This window comes from Elephas maximus, chromosome 8, assembly GCF_024166365.1.
Source record: "Elephas maximus indicus isolate mEleMax1 chromosome 8, mEleMax1 primary haplotype, whole genome shotgun sequence".
Lineage (NCBI taxonomy): Eukaryota > Metazoa > Chordata > Mammalia > Proboscidea > Elephantidae > Elephas > Elephas maximus.
In genome coordinates this window covers 45,427,968-45,445,000 of record NC_064826.1, presented here as the reverse complement: position 1 = coordinate 45,445,000, position 17,033 = coordinate 45,427,968, and the positions used below count along the sequence as shown (strand labels likewise).

The 17,033-nt window shown below is 37.2% G+C and overlaps 1 protein-coding gene and 1 pseudogene across 4 annotated transcripts in view; both read right to left on the bottom strand.

The window, feature by feature from the left end:
• ORC5 (origin recognition complex subunit 5) overlaps window positions 1–17,033 on the bottom strand; it is a 123,524-nt gene that overhangs the window by 76,709 nt on the left and 29,782 nt on the right. For all 4 annotated transcript variants that reach the window (XM_049893102.1, XM_049893099.1, XM_049893101.1 and 1 more), the window contains exons 7-11: window positions 9,289–9,337; window positions 9,112–9,202; window positions 6,365–6,417; window positions 4,261–4,373; window positions 42–89 (exon numbers count right to left, since the gene is read on the bottom strand). In XM_049893102.1, the coding sequence (XP_049749059.1) occupies window positions 42–89; window positions 4,261–4,373; window positions 6,365–6,417; window positions 9,112–9,202; window positions 9,289–9,337 (354 nt within the window). The remainder of the gene's footprint in view (window positions 1–41; window positions 90–4,260; window positions 4,374–6,364; window positions 6,418–9,111; window positions 9,203–9,288; window positions 9,338–17,033) is intronic.
• Window positions 11,781–15,900, bottom strand: LOC126082081 (dnaJ homolog subfamily C member 15-like; annotated as a pseudogene).

Genomic DNA, 17,033 nt, shown 5'->3' with positions numbered 1-17,033 from the left:
TTCATTTGTTTTTCCCATTAGAGAAGTTAAAACGTAAATACCTTCTCATGTTTCTTTAGAAAGTTGGTTTTCTTGATTTTCCCATGATGCTACAAGAAAGGAAAAATAATTTTTAAGATAAAAAAAGATAATACTACATAAAAACAGAAAACTATTTAAAACGTGGCAAGTGTAATACTAATTTTTGTGTTAGGTTTTTTATTTTATTCTTCTTACTCTGTGTATATTAGATGTCAACATGTTAGGCTGATTTGACTTAGGTTTTAATTGGATATGAGATTACTTCTGCATATAAAGAGATTTTAAAATAGTAATACTTCCTAAATTATATTTATTACAGCAAATTTATTGCTGTAAAAAAGAGAACCCTTTTCGCTCAGTACTGAAGTCACTCCTAAGGTTCATCCTTCCATGAAAGATCAGACAGGTGGGTAGAGCCAACAATAACATGTATCAGGAATGTGCTTCATAGTTCAATCATTATACAAAAACTAATGGGCACACCAGCCCAAATGCAAAGACAAGAAGGCAGGAAGGGACAGGAACCAGACAATGGAAACAGGGAACCTAGGGTAGAGAAGGGGAAGTGTAGCCACATTCCAGCGTTGGCCACCAATGTCACAAAACAATTTGTGTATTAACTGTTTAATGAGAAACTAATTTGCTCTGTAAACTTTTACCTAAAGCACAATGAAAAAGGGACAGGGAGAACTTCCAAAGAAAAATGGGTTTCATTCATCCCTTAAAGTAAGTTGGTAATTCATACAATAAACACTGATTGAAAGGTATTTAGTTAGGCACTCAGGATTCAATAGTGCGGGGGGTGGCGGGGAGATGTGGTCCCTGCCCTCATGAAGCTAAAAAGTAGTAGGAGAGACAGACAACAAATAAATAAAAATGTATTACAAATTGTTTTAAGCCCAAAGGAGGAAATAAGCACGACATGACCTGTGAAATAGGAAACAATAAAGAGGGCCTATAAATAGAGCGTTTGGGGAAGATCTCTCTTAAAACATAACATTTAATCTAAAGCCTGAAGGTTGAAAAGGAAGGAACTTTCCAGAAAGATGGAACATGTACAAAGACTTTAAAGTAGGAAAGAGACTGAAGCATTTTGAGGATGTGAAAGGCCAATGTGAACAGAACACAGGGAGCGAGGAAGAAAGTAGCCCACACTGCAGCTGGAGAGAAAGCCAAGGGTCAGATGGGGCAAAGCCATGTAGGCCGCCCTGGGAAGGATGGCAAGTATAAGGTTTTCTCAGGGGCATGGGAAGCCCCAGAAGGGCTTTAAGATGGGCATGATCTCACTGACACGGTGAAATAGTTCCTGTTGCTGTCTGGAGAATAGAGAGAGGCAAACCAGATAAAAGGCTGCTGCATATACTAAAAAAACCCCAACCCATGCTGCATATACTAAGCAAGAGAAAAAGGCAACCTGGATGAGTATGATGGCAGCAGCAGCAGATTCAATATGAACTATGCAACAGCAATTACCAGGTCTTGCGGACACTGGCCAAGTAGCCATCTCTTCAAGCTTCAGTTTCCTTGTCAGTAAAATGAAGGTAACAGCAATAATTTGTGAGGATTAAATGAGATAATGTATGTAAGGCACTTACAACAGTGCCTATTTTAATATTTAAGTGTTAGTTGTTTCAACTACTACTACTTGAAGCAATAAAACTGGTTTTCTTCAAATTATTCTACAATTCACAATAGAATTATCCAGAATTAAAGAGGTTTAATTTTTTAATTAGAAGGAACATAAAACTCTTCTATAACAAGAATGATGAAGTACATAAGATACCAGGAATTACAGTATATATATAATGAGATAGGATCTGGTTCTCACAAAACATTAAAAACTACATCCCACCAATTCATATTTTAACGAATTATAGATTTTCTCTTTTGTTTCCTTTTTAAATTTTCTATTGATTAGGAGTATAGAGCCCCAAGACACAATGTCAGAATTCCTAAGAGGGAAGAAAAAGGTACAAATCACCTTTTACTCATCACTCTACACACACAAAACCTTTACTAAATTATCATCAACTCAAAATATATTAATACACTGCTAATCATATCTGTTTTTCCACTGTACTCTAATTTTTCTATTTGAATACCTAAATTGCTCCCCCCATCTGTGCCCTCTTGCCAAGAACCACTCCATTTCCAAGTTAAATGACACTTTCAGAGATTATACATTAAACAAAAGTAAGATAAATTAGGAATACTTTTTCTTCTTTTAGACCAGCAACTATAATTTAATCTAAACTAATATAAACAGAAAGTACTATAATAAAGTGTTTAACATTTCAGGTGACTTTCATTTCAGACATATTTATGGCTTTCCACTTATTTTCAATCAAATATTAAAATATTAATTGCTCTAGCATGATTAAAACATATTCTGCGGGAAAATATTTAGTTTTGGCTTGGTTATATATTCACAAAAAGACATTATTTATCACTTAAAAGTGTTGTTCAAAGTCTGAAAGAGAGACACCATATGGAAGGCTCATAGTGACCCTCTAGGACAGACCAGAACTGCCCCATAGGGTTTCCAAGGAGCGGCTGGTGGATTTGAACTGTCGACTTTTCGGTTAGCAGCTAAGCTCTTAACCACCCATCAGGGCTCCTAAGAAACAGCAGCTAGTCCCAAATACAAAAAACTAACGAAAAATCCTACCGTAAGCATGTCTAATACTATTAAATTTTGAATTTCTATAAAAACGAAGGAATGGATATAACATATATTAAGAAATCCAAAGTTACTTGCCCTGATGCATATACCAAAATTCTCTCAGTGCCTTAGACCCAAGCTAATTCTCTGCCAAACCTATTATTAACAACCGGGGAAGACAAAATAAGGAGGATAACAAAAACTAGAGAAGAAAAAATAACCCATCTAAATATAATTTGAGTTGAAAATACCTGAAACCAGGTAATTTTTCAGTGTCAGCCATAATTAAGATCATCTAACTACAGACCAATGTTTCTCTGAGAAACCTCTAAAAGAGATCAATTTTGGAGCCTCTAAAACATAAATGAAAAAAATTAAAGAAAGGTCACCATTACAAACACAAAGGGGAAATCATGCTGACAACAATCTAACATCACTTAGTTAATACAAAATAGCTTAGGTTTATGTACTGCAAGTTCGATCACTGATATTTCCAGTAAAACTAGTTTAAAATTCCACACTAGACAGAAAGGACATTGTTTACTTTCCCCATAACACAAAAAAAAAATTTTATTTTTTTGGTATATATTAAAACTTGTTAGTTATTACTAAATAACAAAAGACTATAACTCTTTAATGACACTACTTTTTCTTAAGTTACAATTTAGTTTCATCTAGTGGCACAATGCTGACCACAGAGCTCAACTACTAACCAAAAGGTCGTCCGTTTGAATCCACCAGCTGTTCCTTGGAAACTATGGGGCGGTTCTACTCTGTCCTATAAGGTGGCTATGAGTCAGAATAGAACCAACGGCAACAGGTAAGGATTTATTACGAGAACAAAAAATAGTTATTTTAATTACTTCCCAGAGAAAAGATTTTCTAGGTTTCATAAAAATCCTAAATTTTCAACTGAATATTCTTACATAAAAATAAACTTAATAATAAGTAAAACTGTATTTTATTTTTCAAAAGGAAGACAATTTCAAAATGGGATCTCTCCAAGTAATGCACATGCAGAAGCAGCTCCTGAGTGCTCTGGAGAGCGGCCCATCAAGTGGGCTGCACTACAGCAGGCGCTTCAGAACAATAAATGAGGGACCGCCCTTGAAAGTATTTTCATCCTCTATACTTCAAACAAAACTTCATTTATGTGTTTTTTAAATCTAAAATTAGTACCTATGGTATACCTGATTTCCTCACTTTTAGCAAGCTACCTAAAACCAAAACCAAACCAAATGTGTTGCCATCAGGCTGATTCCGCTCATAACAACCCTACAGGACAGAGTAAACCGCCCCATAGGGTTCCCAAGGAGTGGCTGGTGGATTTGAACTGCCAACCTTTTGGTTAGCAGAAGAGCTCTTAACCACTGCATCACTGGGGCTCCATCAAGCTACCCAAATTTCAGGTTGTATTCTTAATCGAAAGCCTTCAGGGAATGAGTCCTATATACATATTTGGCAATCTTATTCTAATCTCTGCAAAAAAATCTCTTAAAAATGTACAGGTATTGAGAAATTTCAAAATGTTCCTGGGATTTTCAAAAATAAAGTGAAAAGAAGTATGTTACTATTACCTTAAGGAAGAACCTCTTATCAGTTCTTGCTGGATTGTATGAAGCAAGGTAGGCAGCAATGAGAATAAATTTAGAGTAATATGGAAGTTCCACATGAGTATACGCTGAGAGACCTACAAAACAAAACAGTTACAAAAGCATTTATTTGACTACCGTTAGCATTTAAGTATCTCCTCACTGATCTTCTGACTTTCTCAGTGTTTTCTAGTCAAAATGGCCTACTCCCTGAGTTAAGAGTACCATGATGATGATGATGATGAGTGATTATAAACACTATAAACATTATTATTAAGAACATGCTTTGCTCATTCTATTACTTTTGTTAGGCTCCTCCCATTCTCAAGTCTAAATCCTACCTATCCTTCTCATCAAGGTCACTATCTTCATGAATCCTTCCCTGATGATCCTCTACCACAGCAAAAGAGAAAATTTTGTCTCTTCTTTGAATTTCTACTTGATGTGTTTCACTTATGGACCACATAACTTTCTACCTAATATAACAGTTAACATACATAAAGGTATCTCCTACTAAGCTATACGGTTCACTGATGGAGCCACATCTGATATGCTGATAGATAAAACAACGGAGCTGGTCAAACAGCACTGATTCTCAAAGGATGGAAAAAAGGAATCTGATACTTACTGAAGATCTACTATGTGTCAGATATTAAGTTAACATAAAATTGGATTTCATTCCATAAAAAGCATTTAAAAAAGTAAAAACTGTTTGATTTTCACATGATATAATCTAACATTTGGAAAACAGAACATTAGTATTTGAACTTTATTTCCTCCCCATTAAGCTGGAGCTTCGCTTAAAGGAAAACCATTAATCAAAATATCATTATAATAAGTGGTAACTCTGGTGAAGGGTAAGACAGTGCACAATACTGGGGAAGCCAGCACAAGCTGTACAAGGCAGGGTCATGGAAGCTCCACAGACACATCCAAACTTCCTGAGGGACCGAATTGCTAGGTTGAAAGCTGTAGGGACCATGGTCGCAGGGAACACCTAGCTCAATTGGCATAACATAGTTTATAATGTTCTACATTCTGAGTGGTATATTCAATATTGAGTATTGAATATTGAATATACCATGGACTGCCAAAAGAACGAACAAATCTGTCTTGGAAGAAGTGCGGCCAGAATGCTCCTTAGAGGCAAGGATGGCGAGACTGCATCTTACATACTTTGGACATGTCGTCAGGAGGGATCAGTCCCTGGAGAAGGACATCATGCTTGGCAGAGTACAGGGTCAGTGGAAAAGAGGAAGACCCTCAACAAGGTGGATCGACACAGCGGCTGCAACAATGAACTCAAGCACAACAACGATTGTAAGGATGGCGCAGGACTGGAGAGTGTTTCATTCTGTTGTGCATAGGGTCGCTATGAGTTGGAACCAACTCAACGGCACCTAACAACAACAACATTCTGAGTAGCGTCTGGGGTCTTAAAAGCTTGTGAGCGGGCATCTATGATACTCCACTGGTCTCACCCTGTCAGGAGCAAGGGAGAATGCAGAAAACTGAAGACACGAGGGAAGGACTGGTCCAAAGGACTAATGGACTACCACTACCACAGCCTCCACGAGACTGAGTCCAGTGCAACTAGATGGTGCCTGGCTACCACCACTGACTTCTCTGACAGTGATCATAATAGAGGATCCCAGACAGAGCGGGAGAAAAATGTAGAATAAAATTCTAACTCACAAATAAAGACCAAACTTACTGGCCTGACAGAGACTGGAGAAATCCTGAGAATATGGTACCCAGATACCCTTTTAGCTCAGTAATGAAGCCACTCCTGGGGTTCACCCTTAAGCCAAAGATTGCGCAGGCCCATAAAACAAAACAAGACTAAAGGGGCACAACAGCCCTGGGGCAAGGACTAGAAGGCAGGAGAGGACAGGAAAGCTGGTAGTAGGGAACTCAAGGTCAAGAAGGAAAGTATTAACATGCCATGGGGTAGGTAAAAAAAAAAAATCATTATAGCTTAAAAAGTAAATTCTCTTTTACAATACTGTTCACTGACTGGATGCCACCTTTAGTATTATCTTTAGTATCTTTACAATTTACAATCAATTAAAGAAGTACTTCTGGTAACCTTTCAGTTGTCCTGGATCTGTGTCATCTTGCTGTAGCTTTTCCCACTGTGAACTGAAAGAAAAGAGAAGAGCAAAAATGGGCTGAAAATACATGAAATGAATATACTGTACTTAGAAAAGAACCCTAGAAAAGGTTTTAATTTATTGAATAGATTCATTTTCCTTATAAACAAGGAGAGTAATATACACATGCAATACACATGTGCGTACCTCTACAAAATCATGTTGTGCATATAACAATATAAGCTTAATATATCAATACGCGATGCTAATTTTTAAATAATATCCTTTTCCTCTGATAATTTAAAAGTTATCAAGAAGCACCACTCTCTGTAAGTGTAAACAAACTTTTAACAGCTTTAATATTATAACCCAGACTTCTAAAACAGTTTAAATTGATAAGATTTCTTATATAACAATTGCCCATTTAATGTTATTATCAAAACTCTCAAAGGATACCAGGGGAAAACTGAACATCTTTAATGAGGAGGGAGAAGACTAAACATCTATTATAAAATGAGCTCTTAACATACCATATTTAATCCTCATAAATTTATGAGACAGTATCATTTCTTCCTTCTATAAATAACAAAACTGAGCCTCAAAGGGGTTAACTAATTTGACCAAGGTTGCAAAGCCTCTAAGTGGTAGAGCCAGAGTTTCAACTACCAATTTCCAGAAGTGATTTGGGCTCTGAGGGAGAGTATGTTCCAGCCCTCTCTCCTAGAGTCTGATGACTGTCGCAATCCTCGGTGTTCCTTGGCTTGCAGACACATCACTCCAGTCTCTGCCTCCATCTTTGCCTGGTTTTCTTCCCTCTGTGTATCTGTGTCTTCACGTGGCCTTCTTCTAAGGATGCCAGTCACTGGGTTTAGAGCTCACCCTAACCCAGTATGATCACATCTTAACTTGATTACATCTACTAAGACTCTATTTCTAAATAAGGTCACATTCACAGGTATAAGGAGCTAGGACTTCAGCATATCTTTTAGAGGACACAATTCAACCCACAACATTCACATTTTCTATTTCCTCTTATAATACCTTTGTATGGCTTTTCTATGTTGTTTTCTCTTCATTCTGAAATACCTAACAACTGCCTGGATCAGCAATAACAGATGATTCTATGAAGGCAGGAGAGATGACTTAGGGTAGTTTAGATTTCTTTATTCTGAAGTGCTTTCTTGTATAAAAATAATAGTTTCTTTAATATATAGTACCATTTTGAAGGGGAGATATTCACTTATCTTGATTTTTGTTGTTCTCTTTTCTTGGGGGGGTGGGGGGGGAGCAGAGAGGGCAGATCCTTAATTTCCACACCTAGTTTCTTTTTTCTCCCTTCACTACCAAGCCTCCAAGGGGTGCCATGCCCTTCCAAATCATCTCCCTATCCCCCCTCAGAAACACTACTTTCCCAAGACTGCGAGGCTAACTCTGGTCCTCTTAAAAAACACTTCCTCTTGATTCTCCAGTAACCAGTGCTCTGACTCCTTGGGTCTCAGACTTGTTCTTGATATTTTCCACTCAGGGTGAAACTCCCCTTCTGGAGGTGATTTCATTTGTGTTTTACCACTATTCGTCAACCATGTCCCTACTATCCTCTCCTCTTCTCCTTGCAGTCTTCCCATGATTTTTCACTTCCACAGGAATTCCAGAGTTGCTCTGCTGGTTTCAGTTGTTTATTTCACTATTTACATATAGGTAAAATTTGTAGTCGTCTCTGAATCCTAGTTATACTGCAGGCAAGGGTTGTGAGTGGTTTTATTTGCTCTCCGTGTTGATCTTGCAGAGAGATCTGGATATAGGTGGCCACCATTTTCCTATGGGATACTAGATGTCCTTTCATTATTACATAAACATCATTTTAACAAGCATCTAATTTTTTCTACCTGTAGAAGAGCAGCTCACAGCTTTTCCAAAAAACTGACTTCCAAAAACTTTCATCAAATAAATTATCATTGAAAAGGGAAAAGGAACAATAGATTATTTGTAATGTTTCTACTTATTCAGAAACTATTAAACTTTTACCTGAATTACAGTCTAATCCACTAATTAAATCAAAACCAAAGAAAAAAAGTAGCTACAGAATAAGATACTTATGGGAGAGAAATATTAATAAAATTAACTAGCAATCAAGAAAAGCAGATAATGTTGATACTTTTAATTTTTGTCTATTGGTTTGTAACCAGGTTTAAATTAAAATCTATAAGGCTCTTCATTATTGTTAGAGGAGGAAGCTGAGGCCTAAAAGTTTTGGATGACTTGCCAAGACCACATAAACCAAAATTGGCTGATTTGAAAATCAAAACCATGTTCTTCCCACTGCACTATGTTGCCATTTTGTCTCCCAAGTAGTTTCATTACTATAAAATTCTCATAAGAGACAAATACCAATTTATGATCTGACTTATACATGTCTTTAATAATCAAATAAATTTTCATTATATCATTAAATATCTAGCATAGCTATGAAAAATAAAGCTAATACTGATTTTCCGGTAGCTTTTCAGATTAAAAAATAGGCAATTGTTAGCTATATGCCTGGTTTCAAACAGTGTTAACATTGGTTAACAACTGTTTGCCCTTTCCAAAACAATAAGTATAAGATTCAAACCCGCAAAAGTTACATAACATTTTTCCCCAATATGAAGAAGGTAAAAGAAAATATGTACACTTTTGTAGGAGAAATATCCCGAAGAAAAATAGAAATAACACACATACTAAATAAAAAAGAGAGGAAAATTACCTCGATATTTCCCTGAGATAAACAGTCTGCATGGCTTTCTTCAAATGAGGCTCAATATTTCTCCAAAGTTTACGAGTGTCACGTTCACTTGCTACCCCAAAAGGAAGAAAAATTCATTAATTTAGAACTAATAATGGGTTTCTTCAAAAGAAATAAAAGGTAAAACTGCATAGTTACCTTCTCCTTTAACCACAGGTTCACAATATTTAGGAAAATTAAGTACTGCCTGCAAATAAAAAAAAAAAGCACTGATCTAACACAATTCAAAATTTATTTTTCAAGTAAAAATTTTACTATAATTCAAGCAATTTTAATACAATTGTTCAAATAAAATGTAATTAAAACTTATTATAATAATAAAACAGCAAATATATCAATAATGATAGTAAAATACTTAAGTATTCCTAAATTGGCTGAAGTCTGCCCAACATATTAGCCTCTAGATATAAAGTAATATAATAAAGCATAATTTATACTTTTAGGTGATAATTATGTCACATGGGACCACAAAACATCCCATAAAAGGTCCTTAAGCCCAAAGAATTAACCTTTTTTATTTTCCAAGGGTCTGACCATTCTCACAAATGGAACATTATCTAGTTCAGCATGACTCAAAGTATTTGGATTGGCAGCAGAACCTGAGATTATTATAAATGCACGCTCTCGGCACCAGACATATTAAATTAGAATATCTGGGCATGAGACCTAGTAATCCGTTTTTTAACAAGCTCTCTAGAAATTCTATGTATTCTACAGTTTGAGAAGCACTAAGTAAGTAATCGTAACTACTTGGTAGTTTCTAATAAATCAACCCTGGAGTTCTACTGAAAAATAATTTAAACTGGTAAAGATGTACCACTGCTATTTGTCAATATTAATTTGTTCCCAAGTATTTCATAGTGAAATGATTCAATAATGAGGCCTAGAGGAAAGATGTACATAAATGTGTAACTGTACAACCTCAAATTAAGAGAATAACAGCAAACTAAAAAACCAGATTCTTCAGACATTTCTTCATATGCTATTTCATAAGAAGCATCTGCTTATGGCAGGAAAATCTTCTAAATTTTACTAAGTGTAGGGAGGGAAGGATGAAAAGAAGAAATTTTCACTTTAGCCAACTTTCTTACTTCAGTTTCAGATTTTCAGGTGTGCGCACTGGTTAAGGACACTAAGATGACATAGTGTTAGCAATAACTGGTAAACAACATGGCTAAAAACATACTGGCTTCTTGGTTGAAACATTTAAAATATGTTTAATAATTTACAAATAGCAGTAAAAGGGCAATAAAGACAATTTTAGATTATCTTCCAGTTTTACTTTAATAAATTATTTTAAGAGGAAAAGTAATATTTTCCACATGTGTTTCCATGAGAACTTAGTAAGTATAGAAAACTATACAATTGTTTGTAAATGTGGACGTTTTGGTGTGTATATTTTCACCACAATTTAAAAAAATTAAAATTTATATGGTTGTAATGAGTACATTTAATAGTTCAAACACAATCTCTATCTTAGGTTATAAAGCCTAGTCCTTACTAAAAAGCAGAATATTATATGCACAGAAAATATGTCCAAATATTTTTCACAACTTTATCAACATTCAAACATGCTCTGCAATATTATGTCCATTTACTTCCATATGCAAGGATATTAATCAACATACATAAAATTCCCACTTTTCACCTCTCTGTTCAATTCTGACACCAGCTGCCTATGCAGCACTTCTGTGACCCTAGCCACCCAGAGCTAGGTCAGATGTTACAAATGAAAGGGGTGCCATCCTTCAGACAGCTAAACAGGCAGGCACCACACAAGCTGCGGAGTTCATATGACACCCTCATTTTTGACCTGCTAGTTATATAAACCTGCTGGTTTCCTTCCACCTCTTCAGGATGCCCAGCCCAAGCTCAGGAGTCCTACCTGGGATCCCTCACTTCTTTTTTGTTTTGTTTACCAAATCAACTTGTATGAGTATCTTTTTTTTTTTTTTACTCCCTTACTTCTGACCTGCTGACTCCCACTACTCCTTTGGGTTCCAAAATTCACTAGACTGACTCAGAACTCATGGAAAGTGCAATACTTATTATTACAGTTTTAATGTTGGAAAAAAATGATACAAATGGAGAGGTACACAGGACAAGACCTGGCAGGGTTCCCAGCATGAAGCTTCCACGTTTCAAAGGACGCACCACCCTCCCACGTTCATCAATGTCTTTCATCAACCAGGAAGCACACGGAGCTTCAGTGTCCAGAGCTTTTACTCAGGGGTCCTATTAAGTAATGCAAACTCTAGCCCCTCTCTCCTAAGGTTAATATCATGAGGTGATATTAAGCTGAGGGTCTTTCTGGTCTGGCCAGCCCCAGTCCAAGTCACCTCATCGCCTCAACTAACCTGTTAATTAGGTCCTTATCAAAGACACTTAAATTCTAAGGTTTGTTTTTTTTTTTTTTTGAGTTTATCTCTCAGGAACCTAGGACAAAGACTAAATTCTTTGCATAAAGTTAATGTAAACCCCACACATGCCAATACGGATACCATGCTATCAAAACTTGTTTAGGTAAAACAGAGAGACTGTTATTTCACTCACACTGAAAAGAAAATTTGTATTATTCTACGAGGCAAAACAACCTATTATGAACAAATTGTCAAAAGATATCCAGGCAATTTAGAAAGCTTTTCCAACTTTTCCTCTGTGATACTTTCAGTGAGGCTTCATTATTCTATTTGAAATGATGTTTTAGAATATAATCAAGCACAAGTATACTGGGTAAGCAGAATCCTAAGACAGTCCCCAAGACTCCTGGCCCTTGGTATATACATACTTTATCCTATTATTCAAGCAAACACTAATCCAGGTGCCGCTGTGAAGGGATTCTGCAGATACAATTAAGATCCCCAATCCCCAAACCCAGAAAAAGCCAGTGCTTTCGAGTCGATTCCGACTCATAGCGACCCTATAGGACAGAGTAGAACTGCCCAATAGAGGTTCCAAGATTACACAATAAAGGAGATTAAAGATAAGGAGCCCTGGTAGCACAATGGTTAAGTGCTTGACTGCTAACTGAAAGACTGGTGGTTCAAACCCACCAGCCTCTCCATGGGAGAAAAACCTGGCAATCTGCTCCCATAGAGATGTCAGCCTAGGAAACCCAATGCAGCAGCTCTACTTTGTTCTTTAGTGTTGCTATGAGTCAGAAGATAGGGAGATTATCCCAGTGGACCTGACCTACTCACATGAGCCCATTAGAAGCAGGGTCTTCTCTGGCTGCTCATGAAAGTCAGAGATTTGACACGAGAGGAGTCTATGTGTCATTGCTGTTTTGAAGACAGAGAGGGCCAAAGAGCAAGAATGTGGGTCCCAGCTGACTGGGACAATGCAACTTCATTCCTACAACTACAAGGAACTGAACTCTATTAACAATCTGAAAGAGCTTAGAAGGAAATTTTTCCCTAGAGCCTCCAGATGGAATTCAGTCCAGCCAAAACATTAATTTCAGCCTTGAAATATCCTGAGCAGAGAATCCAGAAATATAATGCCTGGATTTCTAACCTACAGAACTGTGAGCTGATAAACATGTGTTGTTTTAAGCCACTAAATCTGTGGCAATTTGTTATGCAGGAACAGAAAAGTAACACACATATTGAAATATAAATATAAAAACATATTCCAAAGCCATGTAGAAAACACTTCCGAATTGTTTTGTCTTTTAGAATATCTACATTTTTTAAACTTTGGAGAAACAAAATTCAGAACTTAGAGCACTTGTATTAACACTAATTTACAGGCATTGACACCATGCACTGAAGCCTTACTATGTACTGTCTTATTACTCTAAGTGCTTAACTCATTTAATTCTCCAAGCAATTCTATGAGGTAGGCATTATTATTATCCTCATTTTACAGACGGCTTCAAGTCTCTGACTTCCCCTTTCATGACCAGTCAGAGAAAACTTTGTGCTTTTAAAGCACTCATGTGTTTAGGTCAGACCCAATCAGATAATCTCCTTAGCTTAAAATAGGATAACATTCCAAACTGATAGGAAAACAGAAATGAGTAAACTGCAATTCTGATGAGGCACAAGATATTTACAAAGTTTCAAAATACCTTCCCATAAAATACATATTAATTACAAAGAGAAAAAGACACCACCTTAATCAAGTGCTCAGAGTGAACATCATCAGTAATGGGATAAACTGAAATAGGGTGCCATCTGATAGGAAGCAGAGAGAACAGCACAGCATCATGGCTGCGATACTCCTGTCAGATGCGTAACCTGAATCTAATCATAGGGAAACAGCAGACAAATCCAAACAGGGAGATTCTATAAAACAACCGCTCTGTAATCTTCAAAGATCTCAAGGTCATGAAAGTCAAAGACTGAAGAACTTCCCAAATGGAAAGTTCAAGAGACATGATAATTAAATGCTATGTGTGATTCTAACTGGATTCTTTTGCCCTGAAGGATATTATTGGGACAACTGACAAATCCTGAATATTAGCTGAGATCAGATTATAGAAATGAATCAACTCCCTGATTTTGAAGGTAGTACAATGGTTATAAGGAGCCCTGGTGGCACAGTGATTAAAGCACTCGGCTGCCAACCAAAAAGTCAGTGGTTTGAAACCACCAGCCGCTCTGTAGAAGAAAGACATGGCAGTCTGCTTCCATAAAGACTACAGCCTTGGAAACTCTAGGGGACAGTTCTACTCCGTATTCTAGGGTCATTATGACTCGGAATCAATTAGACGGCAATGGGGTTTGGTTTGAATTGTGGTTATACAGAAGAATATCTTTGTAGGAAATGCACATTAAATTATTCAAAAGTGATGAATAGTTTTGTACATTCAAACGTCCTTACTGCGTTCTTGGTGATATGACGTTTCTATGTCTCTCTGCTTGCTTCTCTCTTTTATATCTCAAAAGAGATTGGCTTAAGACACTACCTAATCTTGTAGACCTCATCAATATAACTGCTGCTAATCCATCTATTATATCCTAGTGATAGGATTCACAACATTTAGGGAAATCACATCAGAAGATAAAATGGTAGACAATCATACAAGGGAAACATGACCTAGCCAAGTTGACAGATATTTTGCGGGGACACAATTCAATCCGTGACAGATATAAAAGAATGGCAAACAATGCCCATTCAACCAGCTATCTGTCAAGTATAATCTGGCAATCAATGGAATGAAAGCTCTTCTGCCAGTTCACCTCTCAAACCTCACCTTTCTTTAATGTAAGACCTTATCTGGTGTCTCCTCAAACAAGGCTGCAGCATGTATTAGCAGCAGCCTCTACACCTGGGCTCCAGTTGATGTTCCTGCACACAGTAAGATTTTCAGTAGATATTTCTAAGTCCATAAACTATTTTTTGTCAATTGATCTTTGTTAAACAGCCTAATGTTGGAAGAAATGATTGTTGATACATGTATGAAGATTATGAAGGCTGTGGTACAGATTAATCTGCAGGACTTTTTTTTTTTTTTTAAACTCCCCACACACCCCTTTTTTTTCCCTTCAGAGTGGTTCTTCAGCATCAATCAATATTTGGTGCTCGATTCTAGCAAGTCTTTTGTTTCATTTATTTTGGTTGCTAAGTAGAGATCCACCTTTATACAGGTGGTTCAAAATCATAATTCTCCTATCAACTGTTCTAATCTTGGCCTTGCCAGCAAAAGGGCTTACACCTAAAATAAGACTAGCTCCTCGCCTACTCATTTTCTGTTCAAACCCTCCTTTATAGTAGGATTGCCGTTTCTGTGATTACTTATTCTAGGTTTCCAGATCTGAAATGTACAGCGACCTGCAAATGCAAAAGCTGTAACACTCAGTCCTACGGCTATCAAACTTCCCGCCAATCTCTGTGAACGTCAGCGTCTGGCCATTTGGCTGAGAGCAGCAAGTCCTAGGTGCAGTGCAGCCCCTCATCCGCAGAGGCGATGCCAAGCCCATGAACTTTTGCTCAGTAAAGGAAGGAAGGGAACTAAAATTGATCGATTCCCAATAGGTATCAGGCATTTCACATATGTTCTTTCTTTTTATCATGGCAAAATTCCTCTCAGGTAGGTATTATACTTATTTAACAGATAAGAAAACTAAAGTTCAAAAAGGATAATAACACCTGGTAAATAACAGAACTTATGTTTTTTCATGTGCAAAATGGGGATTTATAACAGCGCCTTCTTTCATAGCGTTGTTTTCAGAATTAAATGAATTAATATCAGTAAAAGGCTTAGAATGGTGCCAAGCACACAGTAAGTACTCAATAAAGGCCAGCTATTCTTAAGAGATAGTGTCATATAGTGGTTATGAGCTTATGCTCTGGAGCTGGACTACATGATGCTTTACTCACAAAATTTTACATTCCAGTTCCTGGAGACCTTATGCATTCAATCTAATGAATTCCAGTTCTTGGAGGCCATTTGTCCCTTGCATACAGCAATATGGAAAATAAGCTGAAATAACCAATATGTACAGACATATTAGTGTATACTGTCTTTATGAGTCCACTGATAGCTAGAGGACAAGTGTACAACCATTTTAGAACTATCACAATCTCTCCATCATCAAAAAGGAAAGAAAAAATCTTTTAAAAATACTTTAAAGCATTTGAGATTTGAGAATGTCACTGTGAGATGGCTGAGCTCTGTGTGAGGCAGCAGAAGTCTACCTGGATTTGGAGCAGATTCACTGCACCAGCTCCTCTCACCACCCTGCTGCCAGGACTCACTCCTCCTGCTCTCCAAACACCCACTGGCCACCTACCCAGCCCCATCCTCAAAACTTCTATTTCCTTGGAGTTGCTGGGTCCTAGCTATATGAAAAGCAACTATATTATTTAATTAAAATCACTAGCATAAAATGATCATACCACAAATTACCAGTATTTTAAAAGAAGTTTATTCCAATGAATTACCATTAGTGTTATCAGTAACATCACCTAACATCATATTTACTATTTACAAGCACCTTAATGCAGATTATCTCATTTTATGCTTATAAAAGTCACCTGAGGTATGTACTCTTCAGCTCACTTTAGAAATGAGGAAACTGACATACAGACAAAATTAAGCGTCATACTCAACACGACACAGCTGGTAAGTAGCAGAACTGAGGTATTTTAATACTAAATCCTGTGCTCCTTCTCTCATACATACCTCAATTATTTTGGCACCTCCTTCTCAGTCAGTAAGCCTCTAATCACTGCCACTAGCCACTGAGACCAAAAAATAAACAACCATCCATAACTTGGCACTGCATTCTCGAAGACTGTAAAGCTCTGGCTAAGCTTTTCTCTGAGTAACTTCTAGAAAAAACAACATTTCTAAGAAAACTATGATATTCAGGGGAAAATGAGTTGAACTATAAAAAACTGACTGTGTTCAATTGGCAAAATAATTCTATTATGAAAACATTCTGCATCCCACTTTGAAACGTGGCGTTTGGGGTCTTAAATGCTAACAAGCGGCCATCTAAGATGCATCAATTGGTCTCAACCCACCTGGATCAAAGGAGAATGAAGAACACCAAGGTCACACGATAACTAAGAGCCCAAGAGACAGAAAGGGCCACATGAACCAGAGACTTACATCATCCTGAGACCAGAAGAACTAGATGGTACCCAGCTACAACCGATGACTGCCCTGACAGGGTACACAACAGAGAACCCCTGAGGGAGCAGGAGATCAGTGGGATGCAGACCCCAAATTCTCTCAAGAAGACCATACTTAATGGTCTGACTGAGACTAGAGGAATCCCGGCGGTCATGGTCCCCAAACCTTCTGTTGGCCCAGGACAGGAACCATTCCCGAAGACAACTCATCAGACATAAAAGGGACTAGACAGTGGGTAGGAGAGAGATGCTGATAAAGAGTGAGCTAATGATATCAGGTGGACACTTGAGACTGT